At 35.9% G+C, this 17,591-nt stretch overlaps 1 protein-coding gene across 3 annotated transcripts in view; it reads right to left on the bottom strand.

The window, feature by feature from the left end:
- Nucleotides 1–17,591, bottom strand: part of Smarcad1 (SWI/SNF-related, matrix-associated actin-dependent regulator of chromatin, subfamily a, containing DEAD/H box 1) — a 63,823-nt gene that overhangs the window by 15,801 nt on the left and 30,431 nt on the right. For all 3 annotated transcript variants that reach the window (XM_050162326.1, XM_050162324.1, XM_050162325.1), the window contains exons 9-12: nt 17,155–17,543; nt 8,504–8,703; nt 2,554–2,644; nt 229–328 (exon numbers count right to left, since the gene is read on the bottom strand). In XM_050162326.1, the coding sequence (XP_050018283.1) occupies nt 229–328; nt 2,554–2,644; nt 8,504–8,703; nt 17,155–17,543 (780 nt within the window). The remainder of the gene's footprint in view (nt 1–228; nt 329–2,553; nt 2,645–8,503; nt 8,704–17,154; nt 17,544–17,591) is intronic.

The raw sequence follows: 17,591 nt of genomic DNA, 5'->3' as shown, positions 1-17,591 counted from the left end.
GCCACCACATCCAGCTCCTCTGACTCTAAAAAGTAATTTCTAAGTATTATGAAGCAAAACAAAATGACCATGTCAATGTCTTTGAAAATATTGTCAATGAACTTCCCCCCGGCACACATACACTTACACAAAAGAGACAATAGGCCAAAAAATTAATATTCATCACCACATAAGAAACCAATATAAAACATCACAAACCCAGAAAGAGTTGTCCCCAGTATTACAAACCTATGGTTGATGCTGGAACAACAATCAAATGAGGCCCTTTATTACCCTCCTGAAAGAGGTATGCCAGGAATGCAATGGCTTGGATGGTTTTTCCTAGACCCTAAAAATAAAAGTTTAAAAGACAATATATGAAAATTTAAAATGAATGCAAACAGACAGACAGACAGGTGAAAGCAGAAAAGAAAAAGGAGTATTTCTGGACAGGACTGATTTTAACATTTTCCATACTCCACTTTTGAGAATGTCTACAACATTTTTAGCCTTCAAATGAGTTGAGTAGAATCTACAAATGACCCTATAACTTATTTTAATGAGTGGCATGGGTGATGAATCTTAACAGATGGTTTATATATGACACATATTTAATAGGAAATACTTTTGCACTGTATTAGAAGGAGACTAATTCTGGTTATTATAGGCCCAGGACCTACTGTAGCCTAGATGAACTGAGAACTATATTTCATAACTAGAGCAAAACATATACCCAACTCTATTACTCTGCAATTTCACTTACGGACAGATAAGAAGATAAGATCACATGGCAATTAAAAAGAAAACAAACTCCAATACAATGATAGTAGATGAACCCCAGTAGCATCACGTACTGAATGAGCCAGATGGAATAAACTGTACAGTGTAGCCTGAGGTCAGCCTCTGGTGATAGATGTCAGAAATGAGGTACAGAGCAAGGCTTGGGGGGTCACAACATTTGTAATCCCAGACAACTGAATGGCTGAGGCAGGATGGTCTATGCCAGTTTAACTACAAAAGCTTGGGTTACAGTACAGAAAGTCCCAGGATGGCTTGGAAAATAGTGTGGGGACCCACAGTTGTGAGCCATTTCCACCTTGACAGGAGGTCAGAGAGTTTGAGCTTATTTTTGCTCTCTCAAAGTTGTTAACAACAGGTGTGGCTACAATCAAGAGATTCTGGCCTAGGTTGTGGTTAATTAGTTTATATCATGTTAATTCCTTATATCATGTTGATTCCTTATATCATGTTAATGAAGTCTGTTGCATCTCCTCTCCCCTTCTGGAGCGAAGTATGTAAGTATATGGAAAATAAACGAGGCGAATTCAGTATTCACTGAATGCCCCTCCCGATGCTGTTCTGTGTTTCCATCTCTTATTTCTCTTATATCTCTTTTCCTTCTGCTTCATAATTCTAACCCTCACCCTGTAACATATGAGTTTTGTCAAAGCTGGTCTTAGCCAAAATAATATGAAACCCTACTTCAAAACAAAAACAAGGCACAACACAAAGGGTCAAAGAACTAGCACTTTAAGAGAGCTAAGTAGCACCAACCATTAGAAACTGAATGTGTCCTTCCCTCAAAATACATATGCTGAAGTCCTAACACTTAAGGATACAGTAGTTAAAGGACTGGCCACAAGGAAGAAACTTAAAGTCAATGCAGTCTTGATGGTGATGTTCTAATTTACTCAAACTGATGTCCTTTCAAGAAGAGAGAGACCAATGATTGGCACAAAGAGGCAATGACATCTGAGGACACAGAAACAACATCGCTGCTTGCAAAATTAAGAAGAGAGGCCTTAAAAGAAGTCAAGCTTGCTAGCATGTCCATCTTGGTCTTCTAGCCTCCAGAACCACAGGAAACAAACTTGTAGGGTATGATCATTGTATTTTTGTCCTGGCAAACTTAAATTTAAGACAACTTACAAATTTGAACTTTATGAATAAACTTCACATCACATATTCTTTTTGTTTGCCTATTTGTTTTTGTTTGGTTGTTTTTTGAGACTGGGTTTCTCTATATAGCATTGGAGCCTGCTCTGGAACTTACTCTGTAAACCAGGTTGAATTCACAGAGATCTGTCTCGCAAGTAAGTGCTGATATTAAAAGTTTGTGTCACCACCACCTGGTCACACCATATATTCTTTCTAATACCAAATATAATCTGAGTATAAAAATTATATTTTTATTAATATTAGTTCTGAGAGATTATGTCATCTGGTAAGAACTTGATAGCCCATGAAAGGTAAGACTGACATTCAAAGTTCAGGTCTGATTCCAAAGTTCATTTATACAACTGTCATGCCCTTTACAACTGATGTTTGTGAGCATTTTGAAATGCCTCAAACATTACTTACGTTTATACTGAATAAATAGCATGTTTAGTAAGTATAAAGTGACAGTGTGAATATGCAGAAACAGCATTACATTTGTTCATTTTTGAACAAATCTAATACATAGCCAAAGAACAACAAAAACCACAACAGCAAAAGAAAATACCATGCTTTAAATGACAGCATACCTTTAAATGACATGCTGAATCACAAATTCTATTAACGGTATACACTTACCATTTCATCTGCCAAAATGCCATTAAGTCCATGTTTATGCACCAGTGCCAGCCAATTCAAACCAACCTTCTGATACGGCTTGAGTGATAAACTGATAAAGAAACAAATATCACAGATTTATACTTTTATTAATTTTCCACACTAATACAGAAATTTTTTTCTGGACTATATAACTTTCTGACATTTGGGTTATAATAAACACACACAAAAATACCTAGAACTATCTAGATGAGCCTTACCTTTTAGCCTGACGCTTACATTTTAAGAAAGAAAATCTAAAACATAATCCATAATAATTTTAAAATCTCATAAAAATGTACTCAAAGTTCTGACATTTCCTTTGGCAGCACAAATTACATAAAACATTTTTATATTTGGTCGCATCAGATGACCAAGTTGCTGAATTCCATAAATGATCCAATATTAATTATGATAAATATTATTAAATTCATATATATCCTATGAAAGTAGATTAGATTATATTGGCTAGACTAAAAAAGTTAAAAGTTATAGAACTAAACCCACAAAAAATTTTGTTTTTTAGCCAGGTTGCTTAATAATGGCTTTGTGTAGCTCTAGAATTACATATATGCACATATATGCATATATTTACATAAATTTGTTAAGGTATTGATCAATACCAAAGTAATATGCAAGTGTTTTTAACTTTTTAACTTGGAAATGCATAAACAAACCAATCTCTAAGAACAACTTAGAGAGTTATAATGGATGAAAATATTTTCCTAAATGTTTAAAACTAAAATTATTAACAACCGTTTTACTGAAAACCTAATAAGAACACATGTCATTTTTCAGATATTACTTTATTAACTTTTAAAGAATACTACAAAGTAGCTATTGTCATGGCTTTACAGATGAAAAAAATGAGATTCAGTAATCTGTGTTGTACAACTACAAAATGTAAAGTCTCAGATTTTAATTTGGGAAGTCACACTCAATCCAAAGCCTATTCTCACATTTAGGAGGACAGCACTCACCACACATAAATGTGGAAGCCTATAATATTCCCCAGCTTTTACTCTGCCCCTTAGTTTCTCCTACATACATTCAGTTACATACATACAGAAGAGGTCTAGACATAAGCTGATGAATGTAAGTGACTATGGGGTTCAACTCTGAAACCAAAGCATCTTCATTCCAGTGAGGTGGGGTTGAAAGTCCTCCACCTTAAACATGAATCTGTGTTTCAGCCTTGGTGATTGCCATACATAAAAACATTTCTCACTAAAAAGTAACAATACAAAGAAGAAAAATATCAACATTTCTAAAGTCATCATAGTGATTTGCCCTTCTTTCAAAAAAAAAAAAAATGCTGTTTCCAATGTTATTTCTGTGCTCCCACAAAAGCAATGAGTCTATCCATGCAACACCATTGCCTTGAGAAATGGGAAAAGACTTGATTCAATGAGACATACTCTAAAACCTATCTTTAAGAAAAAAATTATGTGTACAATTATGTGAACAAGTGTTTGGCCATCTTTGCACTACATGCACTCCTAATGCCTAGAGACCAGAACTCAAGTTATAAGTGGTTTGTGAGCTGCTCAAAAACTGGAAACTGAAGTCAGATATTCTGCAAAAGCATCATGTGCTTCTAAGTTCTGAGCCACTTCTCTATCTCAAAGCCTACCCTTTAACCACAAAATAACAAAACCCAAAAGCTTTTGCTGACCTATGCCATGGTCAAGTCAATAACTAATTCTCTATTAAATATTACTGAGTCCTTACCAATGTTTTCTTTAGTCATTATATAAAGTTGGCATTTTCTGAAAACAAGATTTTGGTAAAAGAGGAGATTATAACATTTATAAATGCATTTGAAGGCTGCCATAACCCTCCAACACACAATCTATCACATAAAAAAAAAAGGAATATTCTTCAACCAAAATTACAAAAGTTTTCATCACTAATATAGGTTTAAAAGATCTGTCAAAAATGCCTACACACAAATGTTTAAATGTAGTAAATGAATAGCACCAACTATTTGGAAATACACATTCAAGGAAGATTGATTTATTTTCAATCACAAGGAAGCCTAGCTAAGGTACCTGGATTAGCTATTTGACTAGTTTTATTAAATTGAAGTATTTGTTTCACAAATACATACTCATATATAAGTGTGCATATAGGTGTGTGTGGATATGTATTTATGCATGTGCTACTTGGCTGTGTTGCTTAGTATGACAAAATTGCTGTCTGGTACAGATCCTTTCTCCAGAACACAAATGGACCCACATAAAAAGATCAACGAAGACCTTGATAGGTTTAAGAAAAAAAATTTAAACTATATTTACTGAATGTGGATATAGCTCAATTGTTAAGAGTGCTTACCTAGCATGGATGAAGCCCGAGGTCAAATCCCCCATACCACTTTTTAAAAAGAAAGAAGAAACTCTATTTAATATGACAAAGTATTGAAATAGGTACATTCTTTCTCTAGCATGTCCTGTTATTTAGATGTTATATATTCAAACTCCCTCACACTTATTTTGACACAGTCCTAATAATCTGAATGACTATGTCAATACCAACCATGCATTTACTAATAAAAATGTAGAAAGTATTCAGAACTCTAAATGTACGATCTGATAAACATCTCTAGGCTGGAGGTTCTCTTGCCCGCCATGGAAGAAAATGCTACTTTAAGATCTCCTGAAGAAATGGATTATTTGGAAGTAGCTTTTCTGCTGGGGGGGCGGGGAGGGGGGGAGGGGAGAACACTCCAGATCATTATGATTCTTCAGTGTGAAATGAAGTAAGGTCTACATCTGCTGTGAGAAAAGCTAGTTTCAACATGATTTCCAAAGGAGGGAAAGGACAGAAGCTGAGATGCCAGAACTGCATATAATTAGTGAGAAACTCAAAATGTGGAGCTGGAGAAGCTTGTTTAAACAGTGTTCCACACAAAGACAAGATCTGCCGTCCAACCAAAAGTTCATGATCATTTAAGCATGTCATGGCTCCTAAAAATATTACTATATTAGTCAATGAAAAGAACTATTCAACCTAAACTATATGCATCGACACCATACCATGACATTTTCTTTTTAATATTATTGTCAAAGGTCCCAACTCCTACTTAAAAACAGGACAGAAGGCTTCTCCTGTCAAACAAGCTAAAGACTTTTTATAGATTTAGCTTGGAAAAGACAGACAACATACTATATGCTGAACAAGTTAGAAATCTTTTCAGTGAGAATTTAAAACCAGTCAATTTCATATCAACTACTGAAGCCTTTGAGATGGCTACAGCTACAGTAAGAAAAGCCATGGAACAATATCCAACATGCTTACTCTAAAATTTAAGCTAATTAAGGTGAAATTTGATGCCACTGCACCTTGCATCATCACATTTTACCTTTAAACAAGTTTGACACTGTAAAATAACGAGTTTGAATATGTAATAGTTTTAAAATACACATGACAATTTTTATTTTTCTCTACAAAGATTTTATTTTTTAAATGATTTGTTGTTATTATTTATGTGCATGGGAGGAGAGGGGTATGTGAATGCCCACAGAGGCCAGAAAAAGGCACCAAACCACAGGAGCAAAATGTATTTCCAGGCATTTGTAAGCTGCTGGATGTGGGTGCTGGGAACTGAACTCAAGTCCCGAGGAGCAGCAGTAAGCACTCTTAACAGATGAGCCATCTCTATATTCGATGTCATTTATAACACAAAGTTCTGAAATGCCTATCTCCAAAGGCAAATTTTCTGCTATTATAGTTCATAATAATTTGCCTGAAAACTAAACACTTAGCTTTAGGATTGCTTCTGTGTATACTATGACACAAAGGCCATGTTCTGTTAAGAGAAAGATCCTAGGGCTAGGGATGTAACACAGGACTGTACTCAATGGGGAACGGCTAGGTTCTATCCCTAGCACTTACTATCAAAGCTAAATAAAGATGCAAGTGTGGTAGTTGCTGTCTAGACACGATTAACTGCAAGGATTAACTCCAAATGTTTCTACACTGGCAGCCACAAAGGTTGGACAGTCTGAGCAAAAATGGTGGGAGTGAGGGTTCACCTAAGACTTTGATCTAATGAGAACTTAAAAATTAATTTCTCATCTATCAAGCATTTCATTAAAAATAAAAATATCATAATGAAACCCATTACTATTTGTATTAAACTATGGCTTTAATCCCTTAGTCTAAGGGAAGGAGAGTAATACCTGACCACACTATTTAGAAGAGGAATTGTGAATGTGGGTTGAAAGTTTGTCAGTGATTCGGTCAAGTACTCAATTTGAACTCCAAGTTATGATAAAGTGGACTCAACTGGGAAAGTCTGGCAGAGTGAAGAACTCCCCACGTCCACGATGAAGAACAAACAGCAGCAGCAGCTCCAACTATACTTAGGAGATGACTTTGCTGACATAGTTCTGTCTATGCAACACACAAAGGGCTTCTTTTGTGGGAGCTGCATCTCGTTTCCCTACACCACCACAAAGCACCCTAGAAGGGTACAGAAAAGATTCGAGCTTACTATTAAAGGCCAATAACCACATCTTTTACTGCTTGCTTCATACTATGATTTTGAACTATTAACAAATGATCATCAGCAAACATGCTCTGATCATTAAATTAGAAAAGTATCAGATGTTACTAAAATCAACTAAGGTAAACATTTTGCCAAAACCCTAGTGCTAAAATAAAAACAAGTAAGAAATATTTTCCATAACCATAAAAGTACAAACAATCCCTCTCTCTCTTTCTCTCTCTCTCCTCTCTCTCTCTCTCTCTCTCTCTCTCTCTCTCTCTCCCCCCCCCCCCCCCCCCCCCCCCTCCCCTCTCCCCTCTCCCCTCTCTATCTCTGATTGTTAGGTCCCACCCCCCCATGGTCCAAACTAGCCTAGAACTCACAATTTGGCCAATGCTGCCCTAAAACTCATGTTGATCCTCCCTTCTTGGCCTTCCTGCTGGGATTCCAGGGATAAGGGAGGCATCATGCTTGGCTTTTTTTTTTTTTTAACTTGCTTTTAAGGTTGTGTAACACTGCATAGTATTAACTTACCATAATCTATTTCAACTATTCCCTGATTTGAGGAAGCTGAGCTATTTTCATGGTTCTGCCACCACAAAAAGTATCACAAGCCAAGGGTAGTTGTATGGTGGAATACAACTATAAACTTAGCACTAAGTAGGTGAGTCAGGAGGATTGCCATGAATTTGAGACCAGCTTAGGCTTCAGAGTGAGCACTAAGCCAGCTAAGGCTGTCTCAATAACCTAAATAAATAAATAAATAAAACCCAAGAAAGCATTCAAATAAGCAATTGCATATATTTCCCAAAAAGGAAGTATTCTGAACAACTCTACATTTCCAAACTACTTAAAATTAAGTAAACTATTAGAAGAAATTAAAAATGTACTTTTTCCTACCATAATCCTCCAATACCACATAAGCAGTTCACAATTATGAAATGCCACTTGAGTATTTACTGATTGTTGGATGGTTCTGTGGGTTTAGCTTTTGTCAGGGCTCTGGCACGGCATTTTATTGAGTAGCATCTGGAAGACTGTGTAGAGTTACTATCTGCCATGTCCTCTGTAAGGTGTTTCTATCCCCAAGGAGACTGAAATATCTGGGCTTTTCAAACTAGTTAAGAAACACAAAGACCAAAACACTTGGTTTACACAAGCATGGCTAAAACCATCCTTACAGCTTCCGAGAATATACATAAAACTATCTATTACCAGATAAGGAAGTCAAAGGTTATATAAAACTACATGACACAACAGAATAAAATATCCTGCTGGGGAAGGGACAATCAATGAAAATAGACTTGTATGCTACTGAGAAAACTCAGGGAGCTTTCTTCTAACCCTAGTTGCTGAATAACAATTAATTTCTCTAGCCACGATGCAAATAAATGTTCAGATACTTTATACAAGATCAAAAGAAATGTGTTTAATTAATGATACCTTTGGTTTAGAATGGAGGGCTGCTCTATGTTCCATCCGCCTCCATTTCCGGTGAGCATGGTTACTTGTTTGGTCAATTTATTTGAAATGTCTTCACATTTGTTCATAAGTCTTAAAACTACATCCCTTTCTTGAATTAGTGTTTTACAATTCCATATCAAATCTTCAGATAGGCCATTGATTTTGGACATCTTTGTAAACTACGACATAAAAAGAAAAATAGTTTAACAGTTCAAATCTAATAACAGAATGCTATTTCTTTTCTACTTACCTAATTAGTTTTTTAAGGTTTCACCCATGACTTAGACTAGCTTCAAAACAGTAACCGTCTCACTTGTGCCTTCCAAACACTGTGCAGGAGTGCACAGCCATGCTGGACAGCCAGCTTCTTTCTTTACAGGGAGAAAAGTCTGTAAAGTCTTATTACTGAAGTACTGAGTGAACTGGTTTTTCCTATCCACATCTCAATTCCTATGTTGTTCACTCTGATATCCTGCCACTTCCAACACACTGTATATCTTTCCACACAAAATACATAATCTCCAATTTTCAATTTGATAGTGGTAGCAACTGTTTCCTTATATTAGAAATATTGTTTTTATATTTCCTAGCCACTAATTTTTTCCACCAAAGCACAGCTTCACACCATTAGTAAAGATAATAACAAAATGTACTGTGGGTCTACACTCTCTTCCATTTATACTATTTTCTGTGACTACTGAATATTAAGAATATTGAATATTAAGATATATCTATCAAACTACAACCCTACAAGTATCAAAAACAGTTATTTATCATTCAACATACCAAACGGTTTGCTTGCTTGTTTTTGAGGCAGGCTCTCATTATATGGCCTAGGCTTGGAACTCATCCAGATCTGCCTGACTCTGCCTCCTTAGTGATGGCATTAAAGGCGTGCACCACGACACCAGTTATTATCTTACTTTTTTAAAAATTTTATTTTTTTAAAAAGAAAACAAACCTTTTTCATTTTACATACCAATCCCAGATCCCATCCTTCCCCCCTCCCATTCCTTCCATCTTCCTCCCTATCACACTCGCCTATTATCTTACTTTTAAACTGAGAGTGTTAATTAGAAAAGTATCACAAATCAAAAGATAACTTTATGGATCTAAGTATATGCCTCAGTGGTACAGCATTTGCCAGCATGTGAAAGACCCTGGGCTTGATCACAGCAGCACACACACAAGCTAATTATGACCAATTTAATAATTACCAAAAGTTCATTAAGACCAACTATAATATAGCACCTATGTAAATGATTTTGTGTGAAATTTTAAAGAATGTCTTCCCATGGAAAGCATGAACTGAATTTTTCATACAGATAGCTGACAGCCCACACCCTGAAGAACAAAGCTGAATTATCTTGTGCAAAGGATGAAAAAGCTCAGAAACCACTTGACAGCCTGCTGAGAAGAAAGTAGAAAAGCTCACAGCCCAGAACTGAAGAGAGTAAGCTAACACACAGCCATCTGCTAGATTAAAAACAGATCATTTTGTTTCATATCACCATACAATATTTAGCATATACTTCAAATTTACCATAAGTCATCTTTGTAGTTAGTGTTTCTAAATTCAATAAGAAACCCACACAAATAGAAATTTAACATTTCTGAAATATACTCCTATTTTTGCAAAAAATGCAATTTGTAACAAAATATATTTTCATTTCTATACTAGAGTAAGTTGGTAGGAGACAAACTCTCTAATCTATTCTACAGGAATTTTGTTGTTGACAAGTCTCACAATGTATAACTGGATGGCCTAGAACTCACTATATAGACCCTGTATCCTTTAACAAACATCAGCCTACCGCTGGCTGCCCAGGAGGGATTAAAGGCATGTGCCACCATGCCCAGTATATCACAAAACGGAACTGTGAAACACTGATACATTTGTCCTTTATTTTTAAAATATTTATTTGATTTTATTTTATGTTTATGAGTGTTTGTCCTTCATGTATGTGCCCTGCATTTGCACAGTGCCCACAGAGAGCAGAAGATGGCATCATATAACCTGGGACTGGAGTTACAGACAGCTGTGACATTTCATATTAATGCTGGGAATCAAAACTAGATCTTTTACAAGAGCCACAAGTGTTCTTGAACATCCAGATGTCTGTCCCATGATTCAAAATACTGATGTTTGCACATTACATTTCTACAGGAACAATAGTCAAGCAAATACTCTCAGTGAGCCCTTGCCCTCTTGGTTCATTCAGGGGGAAATTGTGCACAATCATTAGGTAAAGAGTTTCTATTGGAATTTTTCGTTAAAACACCAATTTTTCAAAAGAATAAAAAGTTAGAGAGAAAAAACTTTGCATGGGACTGACCTAGGCCTACCTATATATTATAGTTGTGTGGCTTGGTCTTCTTGTGGGCTCCTTACACTGGGAGCAGAGGCTGTCCATAATGTTTGGCTGCCTTTTGGGAATCTATTTCTTATACTGGGTTGCCTTGCCCAGCCTTAATACAAGGAGAGGTGCCTGGTCTTACTGCAACTTGATATGCCAAATTTAGTTCTATCCATGGGGGCCTGTCCTTTTCTGAAAACAAAGAGAGAAGGGCTGGGAGGACAGGGGGGAGGGGAACTGCAGCCGGGATGTAAAAAGACATCATAATAACAATAATAAGAGTAAATCATGAAAAAATAGAGCAAAAAAACCTCATCATGTCTACTGTGCAGGTTGTTGGAAGTTTGCATATCAAAATAGAACAGACACTGTGTGCAAGAAAATACATAGTGCATTCTACTCAACAACTTATTAAATCCAACAATTCCGGATCCATAAAATTTATAATATCATAAAGCTGCATAAAAGTCCAAAGTCTGTGCTTTTTTTCAATGGAAACAATCTTCGCTCAAATAACTTTAAGACCTGGAGCCAGGGCTGGAGAGATGGCTGAGAGTTAAGAGTACTGCTGCTTTGTTTGGTTTTCAGCACCCACATCAGGTTAACTCAACCCACCTATAACTCCAGCTCCAGAGTACCCAACATCATCTTCTCACCTCTGCAGGCATCCATACACATGTACATACAAAAAGACATAAATGCATGCACATAGAAAAAAAGGTAAAAATTTTTAAGCTCAAAGAAGTAATATTCTTTTCATTAATGTGATTTGATATTCCTTTTTGTAGCCAACTACCACTACATAAATTTTAACAGGTTTTGTTTGTTTTGTTCTTTAGTAATAAACATGACTCTAACTCTAAAAGTATCTGCTATAAAAAAAAACAGTTCCTTCCTCACAGGGTTTACTGCTATTAGGAAAGACAATCTAAGTGCTAAGAAGAAAGGATGAATTTTGCAGGCCTGTATCACAAGCAGGCTACTAAAATCTAGAAAGCCCTTTTAGTGCAGTAAGCCCAGATGTAAAAAAAAAGAACTGTTTTAACTACAAGATCAACATGTCAGAGCCTAGAAGAGCATAGATGGTTTTCAACAAGAGAGTAGAATAGGACAAAGGACCATTCTGATGAACATTGTAAAGCAATTGAAAAGTTTTAAGTCAAAAAGATTAAGATTTCTTTTTTTTTTTTTTTTTTTTTTTTTTTTTTTTGGTTTTTTGAGACAGGGTTTCTCTGTGGCTTTTGGAACCTGTCCTGGAACTAGCTCTGTAGACCAGGCTGGTCTCGAACTCACAGAGATCCGCCTGCCTCTGCCTCCCGAGTGCTGGGATTAAAGGCGTGCTCCTCCACCTCCCGGCCAAGATTAAGATTTCTTATTTCTTATTTTAAAACACTGTGAAAACTGGACCACAAGAAGCTTTAAGCCTGCTAAGTTTCTTGTGTTTCCAAAAATTACTTAAATGCGAGGTCTTGTGGCACATGCTTGTAAATCCTGCCCTTGGGAGATGGAAACAGAAAGATCAAGACTTTGAAGCCAGTTTCAACTATGACTATATGCCAAGGTCAGCACTGGCTACATATGACCCTATACATATTTTCAATCCCTGCAATCAGGAGGCCAAAGCAAAAAGATCAAGAACTTGATGTCAAGTGAGGTCATACGGCCTTGTCTAAAACAATAAAAATTAAAATAAAAGGGACTCATGAGATGGCTCAGCAGTTATGAGCATTCCCTCGCTATTCTTCCAAAGGACCTAGGTTTAATTCCCAGAACCTGCAGGGGACAGTTAACAGTCACAATTGGAACTCCATCTCCAGGGAACCCAACACCTCCTCTTCTGGCTTCCATGGGCAACAAGTACACATAAGGTACACAAACATACATGCAGGCAAAACATCCATACACATAAAAGAATTAAGCAAAAAAAAAAAAAAGAGTTTAATTCAAATAATTCTATGTACTAGAAGGGTGACTGCTGAAATTCTTAGTGTGAAATTCTCGATTCTAGTCCCGAGTATGGAAATATAAAAAAAACAAAAGAACATGGTACTTATAATGCAGAAAAGTTGAACAAAAGAGCAAAAGCCAACAGTTAAAACAACTATTGGAGATTTTAAAACCCAATTTAAGCAGTACAAAGTCACCCTATAAACAGAACTTTTAGTAAACCTAGGTCACAGATAAGCCAAGAAAATAGAATCTTGTTTATATGGCATGAAATGTATCAATAAAAAGTTTGACACTGAAACTTTCAAGTACTGGGTACCTTTGATAGAATTATTTTTTTAAAAGTACATTTTTCATTCCTATAGTGCTTCAACTTTACACAATAAAATCATCTTCAAAATCAATATTTATTTAGGGGCAATAAAGAAAACCCACAATTCCTACTTAATGGACAGTTCCATGTAAAAAGATTCTCGACATGCCACTGATTAGCACCTCTCATTAAAACTCAAGCAGCATCCCAAGAACTTTCTTCTCTGAAAGGCACAGTCTGACTGAGCAGGGACCTGCATGAGCAAGCATGAGGCCCTGAGCTTGAGGTCTGGTACTGAGAACAGAAGAGAATGGAAGACCTGCCTAGTAGAACTGAAGTACCCCTCTCCTGCCACAGCGTGTCACTCTTGCAAAACAAATACTTGAGCAAAAAATTGAAGATGATTTTATTGTGTAAAGTTAAAGCACTATAGGAATGAAAAATGTACTTTTAAAAAATTATCCAAAAAAATTCAAAAAAATTTTTGTAAGAGGAGAAAAACTGTTTAAAGCCCCAGTAGAGCAATCATAAAATCAATGAAGCCACTCTATCACAAAGAAGAAATAACTATTTCAGTGTTTTAAGTGGCAGGCAGATGGGCATTTTATAGAGTCAAACATGGGAAAGCCAGGCACCAGTCTGTGACTCACTGAGACAAAGCAACAGTGGCAGAACAAAGCCTTGGACAGGAGCTGAACTGGCTCAGGCAATGTTAAATCACATCTACACGGAACAAAGCATTCATAAAGGAGATACAGATCTGAAGATCATGAAGTAAGCTATTCATAAATACTATACTAAGTCGTATAAATACACATGCTTTTTGAACAAAGTATAATTTATTTTCAGACAGGGTCTCCTATAGCCTAATATGGTCTAAAATTTGTTCCATGGCCAAGAAGAAACTTGAACTTTTGATTACCCTGTTTCTAGATCCCAAGTGCTATGATTATAGATATATGCGACCATGCCTGATTTATTTGGTGCCATGGATTGAACCTGTGCTGCACAGGTCCTATGGCAATTGAGTTATATCTCCAGCCTCATAAATGCACATTCTAATTTGTAGATAATAGTGCAATTAAAATTACAATACAGACATAATAGTACCCTTACTCTATTTTATACTAGGCTAGAAAGACCAAAGTTCAGCAAGTAATTGGTGAACTGATGGCATCAAAAGTGAACTTTGCCAATAAAAACTCCATTTTTACCACTTCAACAATACTTACTTAAACAAATGTCATTTTTGGCTCACTACATTTCAAAGACCGCTACATTTAATGCTTATTTCCTTATATTAGCATGTAAAGTATTGCTATTCTAAAAAAAAAAAAAAGACTTTGGGTAAAAGAGAAAAACCATAAAGGAAATCTAACATTATTTAAATCACAATACAAGGAAAAAAGAAAGGAATGAATAAAGCTACAGACTGAAATACTACTCTCAATTTACATCTTTTAAGTAACCTTTTTTCCCCTCAAATAAAATGAAGGTGATGAGAACTGAAAACATTTTAACTTAAGGAGGAAAAGGAGGGAAAGAAATCCTCTGGAAAGAAAATTAGAGCAACACAGAAAACTGCAGGACTTGGAATTATTATGATATACTATTAAAAGGCTAATATTAAGCAAATATGTTATACAGTATGTGAATCAGATTTATAGTACAATATATAGCTAATGCTTTAAATAAAATCCATCCTCCAGAACTTTTCAAAGTTTGGTTTAAAGTTTCCAAGTGCAAAAGCTGTATTTTCTATAAAATATTTATGAATATAATGTTTATTCAAACACTGGTAAACAGTCTTATAAACTTTAAGACAAAACTTCAATAATCATTTTAGGGATTAAAGGATTTAAAAACACTGTCCTGAATCTGTTATATCTTATAAGTTCAATAAGCTTTGTGTAACACAATTAAAACTTCAACTGCCATAGTAGTAATTTCTTAGTGCAGCAGGTATCAAAATAAAAGTTTGGGAGGCTAAGTATTTTTGTTATTAACAACGGTGGATATGTCACACTAATTAGATGGTTTTTATAGAGTAACTTAGATAGATTTTATAGGAATGTGTATAATATTAATTTTTCCACTGATAATTTCACTGGTGTAATAAATTATTTTATAGTCACATTCAAAATGCTGGTCCTGGAAAGTAGAAGTTAAAAGCTTGAAGAAACATAAATTTTAGGCTTACAGATTTACTTGTCTAATTATTGATTTGCAAAAGCTTATTTATACACTTTGTTCAGGATAGCAAAACACTGTACTCAGTGAAATGAAATAAACTATCTACTTTTCAGGTACCTTTACACTATCTTATAAAACGTTCAGCATTAAGATGGGTTGGCTAGGACAAACACTATAGTCCTTATGTTGTGTCCATTTCTTGAAAGGAAAAGTCAAGAGACTTAAGTAAGTAGTGCATAATCTCCAAATTCATGTCAAGACTGATAGAAACTCTGCCAATTAATTAAGAAGATATGTCTTCTCCAAGTTAAGTTCCTGAATATTTTTTTAAACATCTGGCACATATACCTTGGTAAAACTGCATAATCTGCTTTTATTATAAGCTATCTGGGCAAGTGCTTACAGTGACTACACAAACTGGTACAGATAACTACATCCCTTATTAAATAAATTAGAATCCTAACAAGCCTGAGCAATCTAACCCCATAACAACACAGGAGACCATTAAAGATTAAAAGAAAAATAAAAAGGGAGAAAAGAACGAGAAAGCCCTTCAGCAAATACCTCAACAAATAATCACTCAGGCAAAGTCAAACAAGTTTTGAAAGGGATCTGCTTTGACAGATGTTCTCTGGAAAAGCATACGCTTGGGGCAAAACGGAAGATTTTGTCTGGTTTTGTGTGCGCGTGTTTAAAGTTGCAATGGACTAATTTTTCTATATGCTGAAATACCTTAGTTTACAAAAAAGCTTTTAAAAACTGTTGTGCAGAAGCCTCCCTAATCAATACTTCAAGACATTTACCGAAGTCACTCAAGTTTATTTAGATTTGTTATAGGTACAAAATTAGTCACAAACACATGCATCTCCACTCCACAGCACAAGGATTAAAAACTCTGAAACTTCCACAAAGCAGCAAGAGCCGCCTCATCTCTCACAGCCATAAACAACCGTCCATATTGCTTTGCTTGGAGGGCCTATACATAACTCATGAATAAAGCCCCACGTTTTCACAAAAGTTGAAGTAAAATCTAAAACAGAAGAGTATCAATAGTAATAAGATTTGAGAACTGATTCATAAAACTCAAAAAACAGGTATTTTGGATAACACTCGTTCACAGGAGGTCAAACACCACAACATGATCGTGCAAAGTGTACTCACCAGAGCTCATCCCTTCTTTCTCCTACACTTGAATTCTATGCTTCCACAACTTTGCTACTTTTCCAATTAAAAAGGCTGCAGCCTGCTATACTCCATCAAATGGCCACGTTCTTTAACCAGGAGAAACATGTTAGAAACTGAGCTGTCACATTTAGAAGAAAAAGAAAATAAACAACGGCTTCTTTGTGGGGAAGCATAAAGCACTTAGGCCGGCTTGTGGGCCATGGAATGCCTCTGGCCGCTGCTACTGCTCTTCCAGTCTTGTAGTCAAATGTCTGCCACATTCCTCCGTTCTGTATGGTGTCTCAGCAGTAACAGATCAGAACTGGCTAGCAAACAACTCCTTCCTGAAAGTAAGCTCTAATTTCTTCTTCTGCAGTGAAATGAACCAAGTTTCTATGCAAAAGGATGAGTGACAGCACACCCAGCCAATCAGCTTGGGTTTTTCAGGAAAATCACCCCTTAATTCATTCAAAATTAGGTCATATGACAGATACTATTTGAAATACTATTGGCTTACAATGAAAGTAATGTTTGACTCTACACAGGATAAGGCCACCCATCTATGCTTCCCTGGGCTGAAGACAATCTGACTATAAACGGTACTGTAAATCAAACACTCATACACACACACACACACACACACATATATGCCTTACCAGAGTTTCCCAACTATTAAAGGGCCGGAGTTCTATTATTTTCTGAGCCTTTTTCTGAGAACACTGAGGAATTAGAGTCAGTTCAGCAATTGAAGCATCTTGAAGGAAGTGGAGAATTTTGCCTTTATAGCCATCCTCCAACACTTCTTCACCACTGCTATAGTCCTCGTCCAGGGAACTCCCGGCATCAGAACCTGAATCGTACTCGGAATCTTCTACAGCTTTCTTAGGATTAAATACATTTTTCTTACGTTTCTTGTTAAAACCATTTTGTGGTTTCATAGAAATTTTCTGTTTCATTTTAGTTTTAGCTGTGTTTTTAGAATAATTTTGATTCTTTGCAACTTCTTTTCCATTTGTAACGTCACTTTGTGAAGCACACTGTGTATCTGTGTACAAAAAAAATACAAACGTCTTAACTAACTTAGAAATATATA

Source organism: Alexandromys fortis, unplaced genomic scaffold (genome assembly GCF_014885135.2).
Source record: "Alexandromys fortis isolate MF-2015 unplaced genomic scaffold, M_Fortis_MF-2015_v1.1 scaffold_117, whole genome shotgun sequence".
Lineage (NCBI taxonomy): Eukaryota > Metazoa > Chordata > Mammalia > Rodentia > Cricetidae > Alexandromys > Alexandromys fortis.
The sequence above is the reverse complement of the archived record's forward strand: the minus strand, read 5'-3'. Positions and strand labels throughout refer to the sequence as shown.